Raw genomic sequence first — 21,474 nt, 5'->3', positions numbered from 1 at the left:
AGATGGGAATAGGAGTTAGTGTGTCAAGTTTTGGACACACAGATTAAGAAAGATGCAGACAAGCAGGAAAGGATTCAGCGGACTGGAAACAAAGCCCAGGAGAGATTGAAAGAACTAGGCATATTTAGCCTTGAGAAGACTGAGGGGAGATAGGATAGCATTCTCCAAGTATTTGAAAGGCTGTCCAAAGAGGAATGCCAGGATCTCTTCTCTATCAATCCAGAGTGCAAGACATGGAATAACAGGCTCAAGTCACAGGAACCCTGATTCTGGCAAGCTAAAATTTCCTCACTGTTAGAGAACTATAGCAGTGGAACCAATCACCTCAGAAGGTTGTGGACTCTCCCACACTAGAGGCATTCAAGATGCAACTAGACCTCCATCTGAGACAGATGGTTTAATTTGGAGTCCTGCACTGTACAGGGTTGGATTGGATGGCCTTCTAGCCCCTTCCAGCTCTACTGTTATTTGATTCTATTTGATTCTATAAACAAATATTTTTATAGCTACCAATATTATGCACATTGAGAACTGCATAACTGAAGAGACTGTACAACTCTTATTGGATTTTATGCTACCCCTGATTGAATTGTCACCACTTCAATCTTATTATTATAATGAACAGATCTCATAGCATGGATCTTCTGGGAAATATGTTTAGCTAAGATAAGAACATTTAAATTTGTAAATTTAATAGGAGCTTTTTTCAGTTCTTTCAGATCAAAAATGCATTTAGCACTTTCATACAGAAATTAGTCCCATATGTGATTTACCTCAAATACAGGAAATGTTGATGAAAACAATCAAGGATTGATTGGTAGACTATATTTGCTACTCAGAAAGAGGCAACATGGAAGGGAAGTAACATACAAGCATAAATGGGAGAAAGATCTGTGATTGAACATATCTCAGGAATTTTGAAATTGGACAGGGCAAAATATCAGTAAATATTTAATTGCTTTGGATGTGAAAAGCTGTTTTAAAACCGTGCCTCACTGATATTCAACACTATATAAAATTTAAAATAATACAGTTTTGGTACAGGATACTATGGGTGATACAATCAGGAGCTGATTATGTTCATTTTTTTGAAATGTCTTAAGATTAACTTTGTAGTGGTCTGTAGTATTTTGGTATTGAATGAATAACAGGTTACAAACTTTTTTATAATCCTTTGAAGATTTTACTTGTTTTTAAGTTCTATAATGAAATTGATTGGCTGCTGTAACTGCTCTTGCTGGAAGAAGAACCTTCCTTCTCTACCAAGTCGGTTTTATATAATTTTGAATGTAGCAATAATGATGAAATTAATTATGTTCACTGAAGGGAGACCATTTTATAAGCATACGTGCTTATTAGATTTTGGAATGATCATTTTTTTTCTGTTTTATTTACCATAATGGGAGTACTTGTACATTTTTCTGTACAAATTATGTTTACTACATGGTTATTCCCTAAATATTTTGGTTATTAAATACTTTATATTTTCCATGTAAGACATTCATCTGAAATTAAGAATCTGGAAAAGAATGGAATCCAGGAATTAGACACCATGGCATCTTGAAAAACTAAGAGAAAGTTTTAAAATGTGGTTGTGATTAAAGTGTGGCATAGGAAATATATTAATCTGTAAGCAGACTCCTAAAGTTGTAGGGAATAGGGAATCTTGCAAGGTCTGCCTGTGTAGCATTACATAGCGCTAGCATGTTGAGTCACCTTTGCTAAGCAGGAAAGGTGCAGACCTGCTCTAGATGAGTGGCAGTTGAGCAAGTGGTAGGACTTGATAGCCTCATAGGTCCCATTCAACTCCCCTTCCCGTCCCGTCCCGTCCCGTCCCGTCCCGTCCCGTCCCGTCCCGTCCCTTCCCTTCCCGTCCCTTCCCGTCCCTTCCCGTCCCTTCCCGTCCCTTCCCGTCCCTTCCCTTCCCTTCCCTTCCCTTCCCTTCCCTTCCCTTCCCTTCCCTTCCCATGACCTAATGATACACTTAAAAATTAGTTCACCATTATGAAAGGGCATTCTTGGCTTTGCTTGTTTATTATTTATTACATTTTTATACCACCCTATTAGCTCCCAGGCTCTCTGGGTGATTTACAAATTTAAAATCTTTTGTTGACTATTTGACAGCAATCCGATATTGTCAAACAGGCAGTCAGCTGACAATACTTATTAGGTATCTGTACCATATGTGATTTATTTAGACTATAAGTTGTGTGTAGCCTTTAGTTTCCCATAACATCAGATAAACTTTACATGACCACTCAGATAAGTGTTAAAACAGAAATTCTATCATTTTCAAACTTATTTCACCCAGAATGAAAAGTTACAAAAGATGCTGTCTTCATCCTAGTATTCCATGTTTTGTTGAAGATTTTGAAATAGCTTCTATTTTTGAAATTAGCATTTATCTGATCTGCCATTGTTGATTAGTTAAATTCTGAAACACTACTGCTGAAGCAATAAAGTTTAAATGGAATTAAAAGTTACCAAAGGTATGCAAATTCTTATCCATTAAAAGATTACTTACTTTGCTAATATGACTGCATTTTCAAGCATGGGAAAAGACAATCATGTAAAATATAGACTTATAACTCAGCAGTTGATTCTCTAGAATGATGCTAAATTTTGTTCTATGATTCTCAGCCTGCTCAGGAAGATAGGAGAGAAGATCAAGATCCAGAGAACAGAGATACTGAAATTAAGGAAGGAGAGCAGGTCGAGTGCTCCAATACAGATGAAAAAAAAGAGGGCACTAAGGTGAAAGCAGACAAGGAATTAAAAGGTGCTCAGAAAACATTAAGAAGATCCAGAAACAGCATGCACTGCAAGATTACTTTGCTGGATGACACAATTTTTGAGTGTTCTGTGGATGTAAGTATTAGAGAAGATATATCAAAAGTTTGACCTAAGGGTAACATACTGGCTCTTCCTTAACTCTCCTTTGCTCCTCACTGGAGGCACAATCCATATGGCAGTATGCACGTTTGTTGTATACACATCTGTTGTAACACTGCCCTGGTTTACCCAGCATCATAAGCCATGGTGGGTTGTTGTCATGGATTGTTTCAGGGTGGTTTATAATATTGTGCAAACCTGAAATAGATTTTTCCATCATTGCTTACTGTCCACAAGCAAGCTACCCTGTTGGGAGTAAGTAGGTTAGTAAATGAACAACCAACCCACTGTGGCTTGTTTTCAGTGTGGTTTAATTGTGATGTGTGAACTGGCAACCAATGCAAAGCCAAACTATAATTCCGTTGGATTACTCCATATTCAAATACTTACCAGTGAAAGAATGTACCAGCAGTAGTTGTACACAAATCATCGTTTTAATGTAAATGCTACAGAAATGCCCAGAAAGCAGAGAATCAGAGCAGTATTTTATTCAGATTGCTAGCCCAGTTAATTTCAAGATGATTCCAAAATGAATAACATCAATTTAATCAAAAATACACGTGTCTTTTTCTGGTGCTCACAGTCTCAATAAATTTTCTGGTGCTCACAGTCTCAATAAATTTAAGTAAATTAGGAGCTTGGTGAATGCAAAAAGCTATCTAATGACATTTATAGTAAAGAAATAAAGAATATAATTTTACAAAGAGAAAAATAAAAAAAGGAATAATGTGTCCAGATGCTTTGTCACTCATTTTTTATAGGATGACTTTAGGTTTTTTACATTTCTTATATTCAGCAAATGAAATACTAGAGAAAATGCTTTGTCAGTCTGGTTGTTAGCAACAAGAACTTTCTGTGCTTGTTAATGCCATGAACACCTGATTGAACCTCAGTGTACATACACGAGTTCCTACGGCAGCTTGAGCAAAACAGTTATCTTAAATATTGTAATTTGGTCAGTGGATCTATTCAAACATTACTTATATTTTACTATCATACAAGACAAGTTTCTGCCTTCTAGTATATCAGTAGCTTTGCCTCTGCCTTTCATGTGTGCCTGCATGTGTGTGCACATGTGCATGCCTGCTTTATAATTTTCAGGATCACATTCTGTGTACAGAACATAGAACTGGTGTTGGCTTTGCTAAGTGAAGTGAATGTTATTGAAGATATCCCTTCATTTGGAGAGGAACCATTCTTCAGTGATAACCATATATTGACCTTGTGTAAGGCCCCATGTTCTGTCCCTAGCATCTTTGACTACATGATCCCATGTTAATACCCTGGAGAATTACTGTTAGCTGAAGGAAATAACTGTTGATGGAATAAAGTGTCTCCTTTATACTCTTTTAGTATGAGACATACTGGGGGAAAGATAAAGAGTATAAAACTGGACTATAGAAAAGAGAAGCCATGGCAAAAGAATAAGAAAACCTCTCTCTCTTTGTGGCTCGAAATGCTTTTATGTTGATTGGTATGTTTGAGGTTCCAAGGGGAAATATTGCTTTGGCTTTCAGATGCTGTCACAAGTACAGTGTTCTAGAAAAACGCAGATGTGCTAAACTGGCTGTAATTCACCAGCCTATTATTGCTTTTATTGACCTAATACCATACCACACTATTTCCATTTTTTCCCCTCATAGCAAATAAGTACAAAATGGGTTTCTGGAGCATTTTGCTTTTCAAGGAAATGGTTAAGAGCTGACTCTCCTCCAGTCATAGCTAATTTTTAAAAAGGAAACACTATGTTTTCAACCCTATGTTTTCTCTGATAACACATGTAAATCTCTTTCTGTATTTACATACTTGCCAGAGAAAATTAGTAGTGTTTAGCCTTTTTTCCCAGAAAAGTCCCCACAGTAAACAATTTAATAGGCCCCACAAAAAAGAGGGAAAAAATCCTCAATACAATTCTGAGCCGTATGGGGTTACTGTTAAGCCTATGGAAGCTGACTGTATCTTTGGCTGTGTAACATTGAATGCAGAAGGTAGGCATGACCATAATAGTATCATATGTTTGTGTGCAGAAACATGCAAAAGGACAGGATCTTCTTAAGAAAGTATGTGATCATCTCAACCTTTTGGAAGAAGACTATTTTGGACTGGCCATTTGGGATACCTCAACCTCCAAGGTAAGAAGAAGACGGGAGGGAGGGAAGTAAGGTAATTTGTTTGGCACCATGACTTTTGCCTTTGGTCCAACCTACAATTAGAATGTGGCCCCCAAGAACTCTCTGAAATTTAACATGGCTTGGCCTGTAAGAAGTTAAGCATATCTATTTTGTCATTTGACTTGGCAGTGTTGGAAGTGTGCTTTCTGCTCTGATGTAGAAAGGTGCTGAAGTACAGATACTGCACAATACTGTACATATGAAGAAAATACGGTAGATCAGTACCATGGTCAGCATCCCAATCCATAGTAGCAAACCCTCCCAAGAGCAAACAGTGGTTTTGAGGGCTAGTTCTATAAGGCCCCTTAATCAATTATGCCTTTATTAATTAATGCCATTTGGAGATTTTGATCTAATCCATGATGCCTCTCTTTATGGTTGGCTGTTTCTGGGCATATTTAGCCAGCACAAATGGAATAGAAATGATTATTAACAGTGGAATGGCTTGGCTCTTTTTTCTTAATTTTTCCAATAGCCAGCAACCCAGCAGGCTTTCGACCCAGCCCAATTGACAGGGAAAGGACACCTAGTGAGGGAGACACCCCAGGTCGGTGATGTCACATGCTTTGACTCAATTGCATCCAAAAGTTGATTTCATTTAATGTGGTGACAATGCATTTTCACACAAAGATCTTCATAACACTTGTCAAGTTTTTGTGCAGTAACTAGTTGGTACAATTTTCTTACAGACATGGTTGGATGCTGCCAAAGAGGTTAAAAAACAGGTTCATGGTAAGTGTCTTGACTCTGGCGAATCACTGGAATCATGTAAGGATGATGGAAGCTATCAGCACAAATGTAAACAGGACACAATTCTATTTCATAGTTTGTTATGCACTGTGGGGATTTTTGTTTCAGTAAAACTGCTTTTTCAGTATACTGAAAACTGACCAAAAAAGAAATCCAGAGGAAAAGCTTGCTGGTTTCCCAGTTGTGGGTCAGGACACCTTAAATTCATGAGTTCATCTACAGCACATTATTCTGAATGGACTGCTGTTTGATGTCGATTCTGCCCTCTCTCTGCATGTTTTCAGGAAAGCTGTGAAGACCAATCCATTTTCTTCTAATTTTCCAGTGTTTGATTAGATGTTTTCTGGTTTTTAGCTCAGGTTCCCTGATAGATTTTAGTACTGAGTAGATTTTTGTTATTTTTGCTGCTGTTTATTGATTTTATTTTTACTGTTCTGTTATTGTTTGGGTATTTTAATGTAAGCTATCTAGAATGCAGCATAAAGTATTTATAAATAAATATAAATATTTTGTGTTAATTGCAGGAAGCCCATGGAATTTCACCTTCAGTGTCAAATTTTACCCTCCAGATCCAGCACAATTGACAGAGGATATAACAAGGTTTGCAACATGCAAACATTCAAGTAAACTCTTATTTAGGAATGGAAGTAGTACACAAGATAAACCTGTGACAAAGACATAAGATTTTTAAAAATAATTTGAACATAGTACCTGGGATCCAGATAACATGTGTGACTATTTTTGTAAGCCCCACTCTCCCCCAGTGACATACTACATTAGGAAATGCATAAGCAGTTTGTATTACGATGTTTCAGAATAGGATGTATCCAATGTTCAAAGGGTAAAAATCCCACGGATGCATGTAGGTTCTTGAGTGTACCTAAAATCATTCATTCGGTCCTGGGTATAATACTGACTATTTTTAATTCCAGAAACAACAAACATATAATTGAAAATCTTTGGCATTGTGCACCTTACATAGTGACATAGGACATCCGTAATTGCTGCTTTGTGTGCTGCAGAGGAGAACATGCTCTGGGCACAACCACAGAACAAGAGGCAGGGGTTCCATGAGCCTACAAACCCCTGGACAAAGTATATGATGCTGACTGTACTGTACATATTCCTCCCAGGCTCTGTTTGTACATTCATGGACCTCTGTATCCTGTCCTCCATTTTATATTGCCTAGATTAATTACTTGCCCTGTATACTTTTCTTTTTGAGAGTTACTTTATGGCCTGCAGTTCATCAGCTGAATAACAAAGGAGAAGAAATCTCAAAAGCATAATTACATAGTGATAATGATGATTCTGGCTTTGTTCCAGATTTGCAGTGAGCATCCTCATTTTCTTGCTGCATTAGAAAATGTTTGCTGAAAGTTTGCATGTAATACTTGGATCTCAGGCAAGCTGTCCTGGTCCATTTTTCAGTCATATGAAAGTACATCTTGAAAACTGCAAGTGAAGTTTTACGGTCCCAGGTGTTTATACCTATCAATTTTGGCATTTATGCTTTCAACTCCATATTATGAGGCCTTTATTTTTCTTTGCAGATATTATTTATGTCTCCAGCTGAGAAAAGACATTATCACTGGACGGCTTCCTTGTTCCTTTGCTACATTAGCTCTGCTGGGTTCTTACACAGTACAGTCTGAGCTAGGAGACCATGACCCAGATCTGCATAGTGCAGATTATGTCACGGAATTCAAACTGGCCCCAAACCAAACGAAAGAACTAGAAGATAAGGTCATGGAACTACACAAAACATATAGGTGAATATTAAGTCTATCAGTTAAAGAGAAAAAATGTTATATAACTTTAATGAAAGTGGTCTGTGTAAAAAAGAAATATGGGCATCTGTAAATGGTAGAAATAACACATCAAATTCACCCAAAGCCCAAGCTAAACTTTGGCTCTTTTGGAATATTTCTTGTACCTCATAAGGTCACTCTTCTGAAGTGACCAGAATTGTACCCAGGCCCTGAAAGAGGCTTTGTTCAGGCTTTGACTTTCAGAACTGTGTTTCCTAAACTTGTACCTTTCACTTATGTTTCTATCAAATGCTGATGAGAGGGGCATGAAGTTGATTGACTGGAAAGTCCACTTCTGATTATAGGGCGTGCTTCACCAGGAGCTCTCCAATTGCTATGCTTTGTGGGAAGACAAGGATGGGAATGTGAAATGGTCATTCTTCCTATGGCAACATACTTTTTTGTGGGGCAGGGAGTTACAAATAAATATAAGAATCAATGGAATGGGGACAAAATCCAGCCACCTCTTGCCTTAGCCTGTATGATAATTGCCTCCTGCCCCATGTTCAGAAAAATGGAACTCTTTTGTACTACTGCTCTACTGGTTTCTACTGGTATAGCTAAGTCTATCTCAGAAACTGTATCCCATGAACAGTGGAGCTCCTTTCTGTATCTCTGCCGCACTCTACCCGCTCCAGTTTGTGAATCTGGTGTAAGGATCACTTGCTTGGTTACAACCCTAAGAAAGGTTTTGAGGGAGAAGTTAATATATTCTTTCATTTGATAATATGAATCTTAATTGTATTTTTCTGCTTGCTTTGGTTTTTTGCCCACACTCCAAAGAGTTGGTATGATTTTATTTTTAAAATTACTTTGTGAAAATTAATTGGCTATGAAAAATAAGAAGTTTGCAAGATTAATTCAAAGAAGCATTACTTACAGGTTAACACCTCCTCCTGCCCAGGTCAAGCCAGGAGCATATGACCAAGCTTTTTGCCTTGGCCTCTGTATCTCTTTCCAGTCAGTTTTTTTGTAGCTGAGCTTCTATGAAGCAATGATTGAGGGTCCAGAAACAAAAGAGGAAGAAAGTGTAGATATAACTGAAGAGACAGAACAAAAAAGACATTTCTGTTAGGGACCAGCACACCCCTTTTGATAAAACATAATTAGCAAGTGCTCAACCATTCGCAGAATTCATGTCTCCTGTGTACCAAACTGGAGTAGAAATTCACAGTGAGTACCCAGCTTTCCTTTTTCTGTCCATACTGTGTTTTTTAAAACGTACATACTATAGCAGTGGACTTAACAAAGAACTGGAAATAATGCTTTATGAAAAAGCAGTACCTGCAAAGTAAGCAAGTATTCAGCTCCTTATCTTTATATTTATGTAGATCTATGACTCCGGCTCAAGCTGATCTGGAATTTCTTGAAAATGCCAAAAAGCTGTCTATGTATGGAGTTGATCTACATCAAGCCAAGGTAGAAAGATTTTTTTTCATATTGTTTAACGTTCTTGCTTTTTATTTCTGATGGCCTTCGGTTTTATATTTACATTTTCAACCTTGAATCAATTCTCCCTTATCAAGTGCCAGATTATGATATTCTTGAATAGGGAGTAGGGACATAAGGATTTTGTAAAGTCTATCCCATGTGTATGTTTGTGGGTTCTCAGGCCTCCTCTGTTCCATAGTCCTTTCATTGATGTCATCAGGTTTCTTTTAGGGTGACTTTGTTCCTGAATGGAAATTCTGCAAAAATGCCCTATTCCAGCCCCAAATGTCAGTGAAAGTGGAAACACAAATCTATTTTTTCCAGTTTCTTGAAGTTGTCTTTGTATTTAAATGTATGTACTTACTCAAGTGCACATCTCCCTCAACAGAAAGTGAAAAAGGGTCTGCAAGTCTCTGTGATTCAGAAAAAGCCTGTCCATTGTGGAATTTGCAAATCAGATTCATAGAAATCCAAACTCATTTGAATCAGACTAGTGGTTCATTTACAGATTACTACGATATCCCCCTGAAAAGGGTACTTTATTGTGAAGAAGTAAAACTGAGATTGTAGCCAAGAGTTTTCTCATCTTATTTGTATACTCATAGGGATGTGTGAGGGGTGGGAACCTGTCAGATTCCTGGACTTGCCTTCCCAGATTCTTGTCTCACCCGGAGTGCAAGTTCTTGGTGAGCACACCCAACTTTTGAGAGTTCCTCCCCAGGAATCAGTCCTTACATTCTGTACAAACAGTGTCCTCTTCTATGCCCCAACCTTTCTGCTGCTGCACCTGATAGGAAGAAAGTTGCCAGTTGTGCAACCTTCATTCATTAACATTTGCAAACCATAACATTTTCAGGTTTACTTGCTTTCTAAGACAGGGCCAACCCAACTGCTAATATAGCTACAGCCCAGCTCCCATCATATAGTGGTTTCATTGTATCATTCAAAATGAGATGTGCTTAATGTCTAAAGTGGGGCATCCATCCTACAGGTGACGTAGTTCAACCACCCTTTAGAAATGTCACTATATGCTCAAACAATGTGCACGTTATAACCAAAGCATATCTTTTGCATTACAGATAATAAACAGTGTCTGGTAAATAGTAAAAATTGAGTTTTCTAGCACCTCTAAGATGAGCAGATTTATTTTGTTTAATTTGATACTGTAACAAATTCTAAATCTAGTCGCATTCATGGGATTGGGGCCATGAGTACTTTTTCCCTGAGTTGTGATCAGCCACATTTTACCTATTGCAACAGAGCATGTAGTTTAGCCCTGAGAAAGGGGCAAAGGCCAAGTGGTTTTATATTGAAATGTGGATTTGCAAGCACCTTTAAAGTATGCTCTAACTTGTGCTAACCTTTGTAGGATTTGGAAGGTGTGGATATCACTTTGGGAGTCTGTTCCAGTGGCCTTCTTGTCTATAAAGATAAATTGAGAATCAATCGTTTCCCTTGGCCCAAAGTGTTGAAGATTTCTTACAAGCGCAGCAGCTTTTTTATTAAGATTCGTCCTGGTGAGGTAAGCTGTGGAGTCATATGCTATTTTCATTTCAATTTCTGTATCTTTATTATCTCATAAAAATATTGAGGAAAGAAGGAATTAACTGTTCTGGCTTGATTGCTGTAATGTGTTTTACGGGAGGCTACCCTTGATCATAGTTTGGACAGTGTACAAAGTGCAGCTTCCTGGATCCTGGCTAGAGGTATCCACAAGGGAGCGTGTTCTACTCTTTTAAATGTGTTTTTCTGGGCTCAGGACAATGAAATGATTCCTGAATTGTGTTGATACTAATTATTAAGTTCATGTTGGAAAATAGATGTTCACTCCAGTTTTAGATGTATTTGTTCATAGTACTGATGAACAATGACATACTGGAGGGCTGCAAGTGTTGCTAACAGTTACATTAAGGTATTTCCTTTACTTTTTCTGTTTTAGTGAAATTTGACTCTCTGAATTGCTGAAATCTTGCTATAATGTTAATAGATTCAAAAAACATTTCATGTTTCTTTTTGAATTATTTTTGAAAAGTAATATTTTAAAACAAGAGCAGTCAACCTGTGCCAAAGGGAACTTACTTTGTCTTGTTCTCTGTAGCATGAACAATATGAAAGTACAATTGGATTCAAACTTCCTAGCTATCGGGCAGCTAAGAAACTGTGGAAAGTCTGTGTGGAACATCACACATTTTTCAGGTATGTAGATTTTTTCCATTTTGATTTGTTTGTTTGTTTGTTTAGTTGTTATACTTATATGCTGCATCCAAATGACTTTCTGGGAGGTTTACATTGTACAACACCCAATTAAAAACAATTAATTTTAAACAATAAAAAACAGTTTTAAAAGATGACAATAAAATGAAACATTCAATTGATAATAAAACCATTTAAAACAATAACTCTAAATAAAATAATCTGGCAACTAAAATTCTTATTAAATGTATGTACTTGTAACATTTCAGGAAATGTATAATGTGCTATTGGCATGTGTACTTGTGAAATGCTGATTACTGTTAGAGATGGGTATGCATGCAAATGGGAAGACTGTATATTGCTGAATATTGAGAAGAGGGTGAGTGATCCATCTCTGTGTGCATGCTGCCTCATCGCACCTTCCTTGGTGTCTTGGTGGAGACCAAGCCATCTTGAGTGGGTTTGCCCCTATAGCAATATTGTACCTAAGTGCAACAATTTAGTTTCCTTATATGAGTGATTGGAACTCATATGTGTAAAAACAAAGACGAGCACTTGAGGATACCATTGGGGTGTTGCATTCCATCTGTCATCATAAATCAGAAGAGTAACATGATGGTTCCTACTGATTTTTGCCAAGCATATAGGTGCTATTACATGACAATGCTGGATCTTATTTTCTTTGCATTATTGGTTTTTGGTTGGAAATGAGTTAAATTGAAATATTGTGTGACTTTTAGGCTGACATCCACTGAAGCAATTCCCAAAAGCAGATTCCTGGTACTTGGCTCTAAGTTTCGCTACAGTGGTCGGACACAGGCACAGACAAGGCAAGCTAGTGCCCTGATCGACAGACCTGCCCCGCAGTTTGAACGAACAGCAAGTAAGAGGGCCTCTAGAAGCCTTGATGGTGGTGAGTATCAAAAATTTTCTCCACTTCACCGTGAGAATCTTCATAAACCCGTCTTAATATGTAGATTTACTGTTTCCAGATTCCTCTTAGATCTTCAGTTTAAGATTTTCATATTGATTCTAAGACTGTACTCTACCAATTGATATGCTAAATTATTCCATTAATTAGTTTCATAATGTTAATTCACTGTTCATGGCATAAAGGAAGAAAGATTTTGGGATTCAGTTATGTAGGCCTAGTTCCTACCTTACCTTAGTTTCATGGGAGCCACTCTGCTTCTTCCCACATTGCTGTGTAATGTTAGGAACCACTTTCTGGTCTCTAGAGGAATAATGCTGGTTTTGTATAGAGCCACAGTGCAGGATGCATGGAAACAAGTGGCTCTGTAAAGACTCCCATGCTAGAGGATAATGTAAGAACTGACCCTAGAATTTTGAAATGTTCATAAACATAGCACTGTAGGATAACCTAAAAGACATAATGGTGTGCATTCTAGTACTTCCTGTCTGAAGTAATTAACAATTGTGTACTTCTTAAGATAGAATTCTAGATTTGTAATTAAGAATTAAGGCAAAGTTTCATTTTGCTGAAAGTCAGTTTGAAAAATCAGCAACAAAAAGCAAGACCAAACAATAATTATATCCAAAGTGAAATCTGCAACGTTCTCTTTCTGCATACTATGTTCTGTATATTCTGTAACATCTACACAATTTCTTCAGCAAAACGTGGCTCTCAAAAAATTGAGTTCAGACCCGTAGAGGAGGAGAAGCATGAGGATGTTGTGTTGGTTGGGGTTCCGGAATCAGAACCTGTGGAACAGTTTCAGGAGAAGCCAGGTATCACTGCGGGTAGCTCTGATTCTCTCTCCGACTCTCTCTGCGGTGCCTGTTCTGTCTTTTCATTGGTTGAGACATCTTAATCTGATTCTGAAATGCTTCACATGCTTCCGCATGTAACTTTTCGTTTCTAAAGAAATAAATTCAGATTTTAGTGGTTTGAACACTTTTGGTCACTTCTTAATTCAGTCCTCAAAGCCCTTCCTTCAACAGACTTTAGTGGGCTAGGAAAATGCTTTGTACTTTGATTGAATTTGTCAGTTCTGTTTTGGATCTTCTGTCAGATAATGTAAGAGAACGCACTTTCTTTTGAGCTACTTGTGAAGTTAAATATCATAATTCTGCCACTTCCACACTGAAGCAGTACAAAAAGGCCATGCTTTGGTATGTGCTACAGTGCTCTTTGTTGTGTTTTGTAGAAAGATGCCAGCTCTCTCAAGTAGCTTTGTTCAGCCTTTTAGCGTGCAGGAAATAATTCTCTTCTGTTCAAATATGTACATTAGAGTTATGAGACAGCTGGCTTCATGCAGATGGAAATACACAGGTATAATCCTATTTCATTTGCTGAACTACTTATAACAATTGAACCATTTTATACTAGTGAGGAAAATGCTCTGACTATATCCTATTGTTAAGAATAAAAGTCAGAATAAAAGGTTAATGTGAAGAACTGAGCCCTAGTTGAAGAGCACTAACTACAGAAATGATAAAGATACTTTCTAGAATGTGTATTAGAAGATACACAATGAAGTTTTTAAGCATCACTTCTCCAAGAAAGGAGGTATCAAGAAAAACTATTCCTTTAGTGATATAGTTAAGCTGCACACACGCACTTGAGTGTATGACACCATGAACAGTAAAGCTTGAACAACATTAAAAATAGTAACATGTGCTATAATCCAGGCAGAGTTTGAATATAATGTTAAGATTGCAAATAGGATAATAATTTTCAGCACAAGAATTACAGAGTACTCACATTTTAGAAAATGAATATGTGGTGTGGGGAGCTTTGTCTCAAGATCTCTTTCTTCTCTTCAGATGTGTGCATGAGTTGCTGTTAGAGCAGCACAACAGAGTAATATTTATGTTGCACTATAATATGCTAGACTTTTTATGTGAAATAAAAGCAAAGCCTTTATTAGCCTAAGTAAATTCCAGTGTTCTATAAAGCAAAGGTAGTTGTGTTGTAAGAACAATAAATGCACTATTCACAAGTGATGAGTATATTTATTAGCACCAACCAAAATGTTACAAAGTAGTGAGCACGAATTTATGTTCTCCAGTATTCATTGTCAGGCTTCATGGTGTAAAAAGTGGGGTTAAAATAAGACAGAACCAGTCTAAAAATGGAGACTTTAAATGAATTAGGCTCTGCTAGGTGCTGCCCATATCAGGTTGTAGCTAGGATACTGGAAAGAAGAAGCAATGGCTGACCCCCATTTTTGAAATCAGAGCTGGCTAACTCTTTTCCTCACCCCATTTTTTATATGTTCAGTTTGATGAGTTCTTGAGAACGTGAAACCTTCCTCACTGTTTGTTACACTTTGTTCATTATGGAGATGTTGACTGACTGTGGATGTTGAAGTTTCAACACTATTTTTTTTCAAGTGAAGCCATGCTGATGGTATACTAACTATGCAATTCTTCTAGCAAAAGATACCCTTGAGAATACTGAAAAAGAAATAGTGACTGAGGCAGAGCTGAACTTGGAAGTGTTCAGAGTTCCAGATCCAGAAACAAAATTAGTGGAACAATTAGAAAAACAGCCAGGTACAAGTGTGACCTCATTTCAGTGTGGCTTAGTGTGGTTCAACATTCCTAACCTCAGTAGTTAAGTCTGCTTTTCCATGCTTCTTTTGCATGTAAGTGGCAGTATAAATCAGAAGTCACCCAGGCATTTGTAGTCAAGTGCTATTGTGAATGCAGTTAAGCCAGCGGAGGCATTGCTAAATGATTAAAAAAAACAGAAGTGCAGTGCTGGTTAATAGGGATCAGTAATACCTATTGCTAAGATCTTGTTAGTAGTTAAACCAAAATTAAAATGCTTTATCTGAGATGTAGAAATCCACATGTTCATCCAGAAACAAGTGTTCGTTTATAGAGTAAGCATTTTGTTTCCATGATAACCTTGCCCAGCACCTCCACTTCCATGCAGCTGGTTATGCAAACAGCTTTTGAAAAAGTTTTTATATCCCCTATATCGAATTTTCTAAGGGACATTTGGTTTCCATCACCTGATTGTACTTCAGATAATGAAATGATCTCTCAATTTGAGCATTATTCTCAATTCATATGGCCAGTTGGCATGTCACATTGCTTCTACTTGGCTCCTTCTGCCAGTGGGTTCAGTTAAACAATTTTCCATCCATAGATTTTTTTTTACCATGACATGGTTCTGTTTTGTCTTCCCCAAAACAAGTCAGGAGTCATAAACAAGCAACAAATCATAAATTATGAATCTGGCTGATTTGGAGATAGATAAGACAGTATCTCAAATTTAGATGTCTCAATAAGCAAAACACAGTGTCCATGGTTTGCAAATTGCTCTCACTGATAGGGGGAACCACCTGGGAGCAATTGGACAGTTTGTTTCAGCATGATTTCTAGACCCTGAAAAGCCAAGAATCTCTATGCCCCTGGCTTATCATGACATCCAAGCTGAAATATACTGAAAGGAACGTGGGCAGTGTAGGCAGGAAGCTTACAAACCTATGGATTGTTTCCAGTCTTGCAGTATGTAGATATTTGTGTTGGGGATAAAATGCAAAGAGGCTCATATGTACCTTACCTTTTGCTTTCCAAATGGTTTCCTTGGGATTTAGGAGAAGGTAATGTTTCAGAAAGGGGGAATGAGTATCTAGTGAACTGATGCTTGGGTTCAAGGTGTATGGAAACATTTCTCAGAGACTATATGTTTCCTGAGCATTTGATTCCTAATAATAAACATTAAGCAGTGTGCATGTATGTTTGCTTACACTGCTCATGCTCAGGACTAACAGACATTGAACAGCTTACCAAACATAAAATATGTCATCTTCTCAAACAAACAAACAGCAATTCTTTGCTGTTTCTGTCTGTGTGTAGTGCATGATTTGTTGAACAAATCAAATGATGGTATTGGAAGCTTATTTTTCAAAACATAAGCTAACAATATTATGTAGGGTTAGCATTTAGGTGAGACAAACTCTGCATGAAAATGTACTCCCATTTTTTTCTTTAATTTTTTGAAGTTTTTAAATGCATGCATAACTTTTTTTAGCCATACGTGTTCTTGAAACATTTGACATAAACTCAATAAAAGAAGAGGAGAAAGAAGAAAGAACAGTTGTGGTGCAGGATCTAGAACGAAAGCCTCTATTTCTTGAAACAGTTCAGGAGGAATCAGGTATACCAGTAATGGTTTCTCACACTTCATGGCTAATACATCCTCCTTTGCGGTCAATGTTTTCTCTCATTTACCATGAAAATTCACTAGTGCTCATTACAGTGAGCAACACCTACCAGTGGCATGGCACGCTCACACAATGGAATATGACTGCATATGGAAATTATATTCCAAAATTATATTGCTTTTTGGAAGAATTTAAGTGATTGAAGTTTTTCTGAAACTACATGGCATTATGAAAGTTAGAGAATATCTAGGAACAGCAGCTCTGAAAGGGGGGCGTATGTGGATTGGATGCAGTTTTATTCTTTGAAGTACACATGCTCTTCCGTACTTGTGCCACACTGTCTTGTAGAGCAATTGCACTGTCAGTGTGGGTAAGCATGTATTTCCAGTGGAAACATAGATTAGGCCTACAGCATGGGGAAATGAAAAGGGATCTGTACTTTTGGAGGACATAACAGAGAGGATGAAGTGCATAATCCCACACCCTTTATACAATTTAATCATGCATTCGTTTAGTGCTAAAGAGTCAAATCTGGATTGTAGGAAAAGTTAACATCCACTGGCCAGGACTGCACTGTAGCTTGAGTATATCTTAACTTGGCAACAATCGCTTTTACTTAACTGATGAAACATGTTCAGTTTTAGAATGCAGACTTTGGAAATGACTTTTGTGAGGATATAGATTCTTTTGGAGAATATCTAACAATGTGGAGTACTTAGAATTTTTGCATGCTAGTTGATATTCTGTAATAAGTTGGCATTAACTGGGCGCTGCTGGTTCACCTGCCTGTTGCCTCAGAGCTCTTTCTTAAGGTTCCTTCTGAAGTTGTTACATTGTGGAGGTACTGCAGTTTTAGTCCCTTTCTGCTGTGAAAACATGTGGGATGAACACATGCTGTGACTCCTGCTGTTAGCATTGCCCCAGTTTCCAGGAAGGATGTATTTGGTGCAAGAAAGAATCACTTTAAAGGTTCTTCCCTCATAACCTTAGGCTTTTGACTGTCTGGTGCAAAAGACGAAGGAGCTTGGACCTGACCACCCTTCCTAACAGAGAGATGTCACTTTGTCTTCAGTGTGGCACAAGATTCATACAACATGTTTATAATTGGCAACAAACTCAAAGGGCTTAAATTTTCTTATTTTGGGGTGCATTGTTTGGAGGTTAATAGCAATAATCAACTGGTGATGTAGTGTTTACTACTCATGCCACAATTAGCTATTTATTACAGCTAAATGTTGATGCTCTTTAAACAATGTGGTGTTTGCTAGCACTCAATTTATGGCTGTTTGGCAGTATCTGATTTTGCTTTCTTCACTTATTTCAGTACATATTAAAAACGACTCTAGCTTTCTGCACTAAATTTGCCAACTGCTTTGCACAACTTTCTTTTGCAGTGCTGTGACTTGAAAATTCTTTCTTTCTTCTTCCCCTGCTCCTTGGTTGTGGTGGTGATGGAAACTTAATTTTTGTCCTACCTTGTCTTAAAAATATTATTTCTACTCAGCAGTAGCAGTGGTTACACCAGACCGAAGTCCTCGCCCTACATCAGCACCAGCTATTGCTCAAAGCCATGCAACTGAATCTGCACCCACAGCTGTATCTGATAGAAAGGAAACAACCATCACTAAATCTGAAAAGGAAACAGTGAGAAAAGAAGTAAAACATGAAGAAACTCTACCAGAGAAGGCAAAAACAGAGCCATGTGAAGGATTCCAGGTATTTTTAGACTACTATTCTTAACATGTAACATTAGGTTGTCAGTTTTATTTTTTGGTGAGAGAAGTGTATTGGTATTGGTAGAGTGGCATTTGCATGAGATTTGATCCGTATCGTGAGCCCAGATGAAGGTTCTTGCTGCCCAAAACAGCCATTGAATACAGTCTCTTTAAATTTTCATTTGTTTTGCCTTTTCACCTCACACTAGATGGCAGCACTTGCCCTGTTCTGCTGTCTTCTCCCCTTGATGCAGGAGAAGGCAGCTCAAGCCCAGCTTTCTCACCAGTTTCCACTGTGACTGTTTGGGAGAGTCCCTAAAATGCTCCTCCCTTATCTTTTTTCCTCTTTTGTATCCTAGAAGTACCATACAACTTGAATACTGTGCTTAACAGGGTGACTGTAGCCTTTAGTTGTAGTTAGAAAGCGTCATCCCCTTCTCTAGCTTTTTTTCTGATGAAACTTGTTCAGTGTTTTTCCTCCATTGGTTTCCCAGAGGAAATTCCCAGTTCAGGGTTTCATCCCAGCATTCACTGTGACCCCAGACATTATATTTCTGGGACATACAGGTCTGTTAATCAACAATGCCAACATTGGTAGCATATGTAGTCAGAACTCTTTTGATCCCAGTAGTCTCTTTTCTTACAGTAAAATATATTTTAACTCCTGTTGAAAACCCTGACTCTAAGGATACACTGACGTACTTAATTCCTATTACTGTTGATTGTATGCAGGTGTTTCTTTACTTTTTGATTGTTTTCAGTAAGAGCATTTATGTGATTGGAGGCAAGAAGAGCCTTACTTTTTTACATTAAAAGTTCCAATTTTAACTCCCTTCTCTTTTTTAACATCCTATAAACTTTGCTGCAACATGTCATTAAAAATTGATCTAACGTAAAGACTGCACAAAACCAAAGTAGGAAGGCTCTACATAAGGCAAATAGGCAGGAGAAAAACTGTTTTAGGGAATGCTGCAACATTTTATTCAGGCCCAGTGCATTCTGGAAATAATTTTCACAATTAGCAAACTCCTTGACTTTCTTGTTTACAGAATCAGTTCTCAATATGTGAAAAAGCGTACTATATATTAAGTATATTACTTTTAAAGTGGGATCTAAAGAATTATTGTTTGCATAGTTGTGATGACATTGACATTTTGTTTTGTTATGTAAATGTGATTGTGTGTTGTATATGACCTTTTATTAATTTGATTGCTTTTTAATATATGTTATAGGACTGTTTTTAAACTTTAGAAACTTGTAGCTTAAACAAATAGCATGACTGTTTAATTTAAATTACAAACACATTTGACAGTTTCAAAATGTGTCCAGATACCATCACAAATAGAAATTTTGAGATCAAAGCGGTGGAACAATATCTTGGTGGGAAGTGGACTTCATCCCTCCAAGTCATGTTTCAGCAGGGACTTTAGCCTCTGTTTCTGTTCAAGTTAATGGAGTGCTATCTTTTTATTGTGTTTAAATAGAGGTCAAGGACAGTCCTGATTTAAATCAATAACTGAAATTCACTTTTTCCCACATTTCTTACCCTTACCCTTAGGGTTGCCAACAACAATGACGCAGTGGCAGTACAAACCACAATGAGTTAGAATTCCCATGCCAGGATCTTCCAGATTTAGCACTTATTTGCCTTTTGCCTCCCGGGCCCACAGTTTGTAGTATTCAAAATTTCCTTTGATTGCATGTCCACACTCCCTTCTGTTTCTAGGCTCTACTCAATTCTTCTGCCTTGGCTCTTCATCCTCTATTCACAGAAAGGCTATTTTATGATTGTGGTAGAACACTGCATGTGAACAATGAAACTAAATTTGAAAGTATTCTTCTGTGCAAGCCACCTTGGGTTCCTTGCAAGAGGAAAAAAGGCAGGCCAGAAATGTAATAAACAGATATATAGAATCTTCTTTTCTGTTGCATTTCACATACTCTTATGGCAGCCCTCACTTGCACAAGTGTTTGCAGAAGGTGTTTTTGACTTTATTTTTTGCGCTTCCAGTTCTCTGGACCCAGCAGTACATTTGAACTTAGGTTTTCACTTTTTAGTCAACTGCCTCCTTTCTCCCATTTCTTTGGCTATACTGTTTCTGGGCTCCTTTCCTAATCTCTTTTTTCCTTTTACATTCCTCCTCCATTGCTCCCATATAGCACCTCCTGGTCTTAAGCATTGTGAAGTTGTTTCCAGAACCCTTCCCCTGATTTGCACCTTCTTTTCTCACTTTCTTGTCTCTTCTGTCCCTTTCCTCAACACCCATTCTTCAACTAACCTAGGTTTTTGTTTTGAAGTCAATTGCATACTCTGCATCATTTGGTCTCCTTGCTTCTGGGTACTTTGTCTCTTTTGCTGTGTCCTGACCAGGACCACTTGCCAGTCCTAAGTCTTTTCTGTGACATGTTTTAATGCCTGCCAAACTGATAGCTTTCCTTTTCCTCTCAGGAACTGGGCTACCATACTAATGGCTTTGGTTCCTCAGTAGCCATTCTAAACTATCACACTGACTTGTCAATCAATATCAATTTCTAATGCTATAATGTAACAGATTTCTCATAGTGTTGTTTTATGCCTTTTGGCACAAGCATGAATTCATTAAAATGTATAAAGAGACATTTTTAGGTATATAGGTCTATAATGTATATTCATATTTAAAATTATTTACTGAGAAATTGACCAAAACCTTGTGAACAAGAAGTATTAATTTAAAATTATGTTGAACTAACAAATTGTCATTGTAAAATATAGTGTCATTTATTTCTCTTCAACAAATTGCATGTTAATGCATGTTTACACAATGTTTCAAAAACAAATAGCTGTTTTTGAAACAAAGCTGTCTTAAAAACTTACTAACAAAAACAAAAATGTTTTTGCCACTTTATTTTTTTAATGTAGGTGGGGAAAGTGCATATCGAAGTGTCAGTACCCACCACAAATGGTGACCAAAATCAGGTTTGTCTGGCTAGGTTGCTTGAATTCTTTCTTTTCAAAAAAGAAAAAAGAAAAAAAGGCTAAAACATGAGCATTTCAGATAAATAAATCCACTTTTTTGTCTTTTTAATTGTCACAAAACAGCAGCGTGCAGAAAAAGAGGAAGACCCGATAAGAATGAGGAAGGTTAGCTGTTTTTTCAATTCCATCAAAGAAAAATTATCATATCACTCATACATATATAATGTATTTAAAAAGGCAGTGTTCTAGTTACTTTGTGTAGTTTTATTTCACTCATTAGATGTCAGTGTATAGAATACTCCTCATTGTCCAACAATAGCTGGACCAAGGTGTTTTTAAAATTTTGAATAAAAACATATTTTTCCATTCTGTGTTTCCCAATTTGCAAGAAATCTGCCCACCCTTCCATGAAAA

The 21,474-nt window shown here is 37.3% G+C and overlaps 1 protein-coding gene across 31 annotated transcripts in view; it reads left to right on the top strand.

Annotated features, from left to right (window-relative positions):
- The window catches only part of EPB41 (erythrocyte membrane protein band 4.1), a 116,993-nt gene that overhangs the window by 59,432 nt on the left and 36,087 nt on the right, over positions 1-21,474 (top strand). For 6 of the 31 annotated variants that reach the window (XM_044434699.1, XM_044434700.1, XM_044434714.1 and 3 more), the window contains 15 exons: positions 2,641-2,868; positions 4,920-5,024; positions 5,753-5,795; positions 6,338-6,413; positions 7,367-7,585; positions 8,956-9,043; positions 10,425-10,577; positions 11,154-11,251; positions 11,989-12,161; positions 12,881-12,997; positions 14,648-14,767; positions 16,257-16,382; positions 17,894-18,105; positions 21,004-21,060; positions 21,184-21,225. In XM_044434699.1, the coding sequence (XP_044290634.1) occupies positions 2,641-2,868; positions 4,920-5,024; positions 5,753-5,795; positions 6,338-6,413; positions 7,367-7,585; positions 8,956-9,043; positions 10,425-10,577; positions 11,154-11,251; positions 11,989-12,161; positions 12,881-12,997; positions 14,648-14,767; positions 16,257-16,382; positions 17,894-18,105; positions 21,004-21,060; positions 21,184-21,225 (1,857 nt within the window). The remainder of the gene's footprint in view (positions 1-2,640; positions 2,869-4,919; positions 5,025-5,752; positions 5,796-6,337; positions 6,414-7,366; positions 7,586-8,955; positions 9,044-10,424; positions 10,578-11,153; positions 11,252-11,988; positions 12,162-12,880; positions 12,998-14,647; positions 14,768-16,256; positions 16,383-17,893; positions 18,106-21,003; positions 21,061-21,183; positions 21,226-21,474) is intronic. The other 25 variants (XM_044434722.1, XM_044434711.1, XM_044434727.1 and 22 more) reach the window with 12 other exon arrangements.

This window comes from Varanus komodoensis, unplaced genomic scaffold (genome assembly GCF_004798865.1).
Source record: "Varanus komodoensis strain SLA01 unplaced genomic scaffold, ASM479886v1 scaffold29_1, whole genome shotgun sequence".
NCBI classification, from domain to species: domain Eukaryota; kingdom Metazoa; phylum Chordata; class Lepidosauria; order Squamata; family Varanidae; genus Varanus; species Varanus komodoensis.
This window is presented reverse-complemented; position numbering and strand designations above follow the sequence as displayed.